This window comes from Gastrolobium bilobum, unplaced genomic scaffold (assembly GCF_033153095.1).
Source record: "Gastrolobium bilobum isolate Gb01-03AN ecotype WA unplaced genomic scaffold, APGP_CSIRO_Gbil_v1 utg8041, whole genome shotgun sequence".
Classification (NCBI taxonomy): domain Eukaryota; kingdom Viridiplantae; phylum Streptophyta; class Magnoliopsida; order Fabales; family Fabaceae; genus Gastrolobium; species Gastrolobium bilobum.
Window position 1 is genome coordinate 1,031,239 of NW_026897652.1, and position 3,223 is coordinate 1,034,461.

General features: G+C 37.9%; 1 protein-coding gene across 1 annotated transcript; it reads left to right on the plus strand.

The window, feature by feature from the left end:
* The first annotated feature begins 582 nt into the window (after positions 1-582).
* Positions 583-2,932, plus strand: LOC133309004 (homeobox-leucine zipper protein ATHB-6). The gene is made up of 3 exons (XM_061509743.1): positions 583-1,147; positions 1,486-1,859; positions 1,941-2,932. The coding sequence occupies exons 1-3, from the start codon at positions 1,087-1,089 to the stop codon at positions 2,496-2,498; spliced, it is 993 nt and encodes a 330-aa protein (XP_061365727.1). The 5' UTR covers positions 583-1,086; the 3' UTR covers positions 2,499-2,932.
* Positions 2,933-3,223: the final 291 nt, after the last annotated feature.

A 3,223-nucleotide genomic window follows, 5' to 3' on the forward strand; every position in this document is an offset into this window, starting at 1 on the left:
TGGTTTTATATTATGTTGTTTGAATATACATTGAATTTATAAAATTACTAGTGTTGTTGATGGTATATTCTGTTTAGATAAATTTTTGTTGTCTTATTTTTTTAAACATGTTAAACAAGACTTTTATTTTTTATAAACAAGTCAGGTCAAATGCAGCAAGACTTAGTCAGGTTGACATATTTAAACACAGACTTAATCTTTTAAGACGAAAACTCAGTTCTGCTCAGCCCATTAACACTCTTAACGATGAGCTCATCGTCCACTTGCTAGTGAAGCGCGTGATTTATTATAGTAATATGCTGACGATACACATATCTTAAGTCGGCTTACGAGCCGTCGAAAGCCGCGCCATTTCCATACTCATGTGTGTATACTGTGCACTACCGTAATATCATTGTTTAAGGGAACGGTCGAAAAACCGGAAGCGCAACCGGCTGATCCGGTACACTGAAAGTTGCATTTGGATTGAATTTGGGTTCATTTGATGGCTAACCGCAGTAGCAGTCACCTAACCCCAGTCAGATTTTAACCCAGGTTGGTTTATTTAAAGACAGACACTGAGAACTAAGCTGGGCTGTGAACTTGTTCACCCTCAACTCCCAAACTTCTCTCCTCCTCAATCTCATTCCAAACCCTCTCTCTCTCTCTCTCTCTCTCTTTCTGTCTTTCTCTTCAGTTTCATTCTCCCCTTCCTAGGCTATAAATTTTGATGGTGTAATGATGTAGATAGAGAATTAAAAAGAGATCATAGTCAGAAGGAAATTAGTGACTTCTTTTCTTGTTGTGTGTTTTGGTGTTTGCTTGGTTGTGAAATTGGAATCGTTTGATGGGTGAAGAGGGAGAACAAGTGTTAAGAAAGAAGGGACACATAGGAGTTGGTGGAGATAATTGGTTGCATGATAGCTGCTTAAAGTATTGTGCAAATTGGCGCTGTTTAATACACCACTATTCTTGTTCAATGGTTCCCTTTAAGTGAAAAACCTTGTCCTCTCAGCTTTTCTTGAGATCTTGATACTCATTCACTAACAATAAAAGGGATCAAATTTTAAGGACACTTGATCTAATAAGATCCGTGCTTTAGTACTCATGAAGAGACTTGGCAGTTCCGATTCTTTGGGTGCTCTAATGACAAATTGTCCACAAACAGGTTAATTGAGACTTTTGCTTATTAATTTTTTTATTTTATTTTTTATTTTTTTGCTTTTATAATTGAGACAGATCCATGATGCGTTTTTGTGCTTTGTCTTGTCACTGATTGTGATCAAGCTTGCAAATTGCTGGAACCTTTCCAAGTTTTTCTTTTGATTACTTTTATTCGTTATGTTCGATTCCTCCTCCTTTTTTTTTTTCTCTCTTTCTGTATTGCATTACAACTCATCATGTTCAATTACGCTTTTTCTGTCTGGGTATTGCGTTCTGCGTTTGTTTTAAGAGACAATAACTGTTATACTAACTAAATATTCTGTCTGATTTGCATTGACATAGACGAACACAGTCCGAGGAACAACCACGTGTATGGCAGGGAGTTCCAATCCATGTTGGAAGGACTGGATGAGGAAGGGTGTATTGAAGAATCAGGGCATCACGTTGAGAAGAAACGACGACTAAGTGTGGATCAGGTCAAGGCTTTGGAGAAGAACTTCGAGGTAGAAAACAAGCTCGAACCAGACAGGAAAGTGAAGCTTGCCCAAGAACTTGGCTTGCAGCCAAGACAAGTAGCTGTTTGGTTCCAAAACCGTCGAGCTAGATGGAAAACCAAGCAATTGGAGAGAGATTATGGCGTTCTCAAAGCCAACTACGAAGCACTTAAACATAACTTTGACACCCTCCAACAGGACAACGAATCCTTACTCAAAGAGGTAGAAAATCCACTAATAACTCCACTCAATTATGAAACCCTTTTTGTAGAAAAGAGTTTAAAATTTGGCTTGTGCTTGCAGATTAATGAATTGAAATCAAGGCTGCAAGAAGAAAACACTGAAAGCGATGTTTCAGTGAAGGAAGAGATGATAACCCTGCACGAAGACTCAGAATATAAAATGATTGAACGGAGTAACCCATCTCATGAAACAGCCATTAATCCTGGATCCGATTCCAAGGACTTGAATTTTGGTTGCTTCAACAACAATGATGGGGTAGGAGCCGTTAACTCTTCGCTCTTCCCTGCTACAGAGTTCAAAGACGGTTCTTCCGATAGTGACTCAAGCGCAATCTTGAACGAAGAGAATAATAATAGCCCCAACGCGGCCATTTCTTCATCTGGGGTTCTTCAAAGTCACAACCTTTTGATGTCTCCTGGGTCGTCTTCAATACTCAAGTTCAATTGTTCTTCCTCATCCTCGCCATCTTCCATGAATTGCTTCCAGTTCCAGAAACAGTACCAGACACAGTACGTGAAGATGGAAGAGAACAATTTCCTCAGCGACGAGGCCTGCAATTTCTTCTCAGATGAACAAGCACCGACCTTGCACTGGTACTGTTCGGAAGAGTGGAGTTGAGAGAATAAAAGGAAAAGAAGAAGAAGAAAACCAAGTTCATGAGTTTTATTAGAGAGCAGGGAATAGAAAAAATAAGACATTTGCACGGTATATAGGTAATGGAGAGAGAGATGGAGATATGTTTGTAAAAATGGATCAATGAAATCGATTGCCTTGGGCTTGTTGGGGACGCCAACATAGCATGGTGAAGAAGAAGACGAGAACCAAGTTGAAGAGATTGTGAGAGTTGAGAGAGAGAGAGAGTGAGTGAGTGAGAGAAAGGTTGATGACGATCAAGGCTAATCATGACTTTCTCAGCCGTGCGGTGAAGAAGTAATTTATGAATAATGATTATTAGGTCGTAATGAAATCTATGCTGTAAAAATTTTGGATTTGATGGCTAGAAGAAAATTACTTTTCTAATGGATCCATAATTGCCTCGTGCTTCCACTTTTTATTCTTTTTACTTCTTTTAATTGTCATCTTTCATTTCCTATTACTAATTTAATTTTTTCGGGTTAATGACATATCATTCACTTTAGAACTAATATTTCACAAGAATGTTTTTTACAAATTAATCATAAGTAATTAACATGGTTAAAACTTGCTATGGACGCACTAATATCTTTAACAGCCCACAAAAGACAATTAGCTAAGAGAGATAAGGAAATAATTTTATAGGATCGTATAACAATTTTATCATATGACTAATAAATCGAATATTAAGCCCCCTATTATTTTAAGGG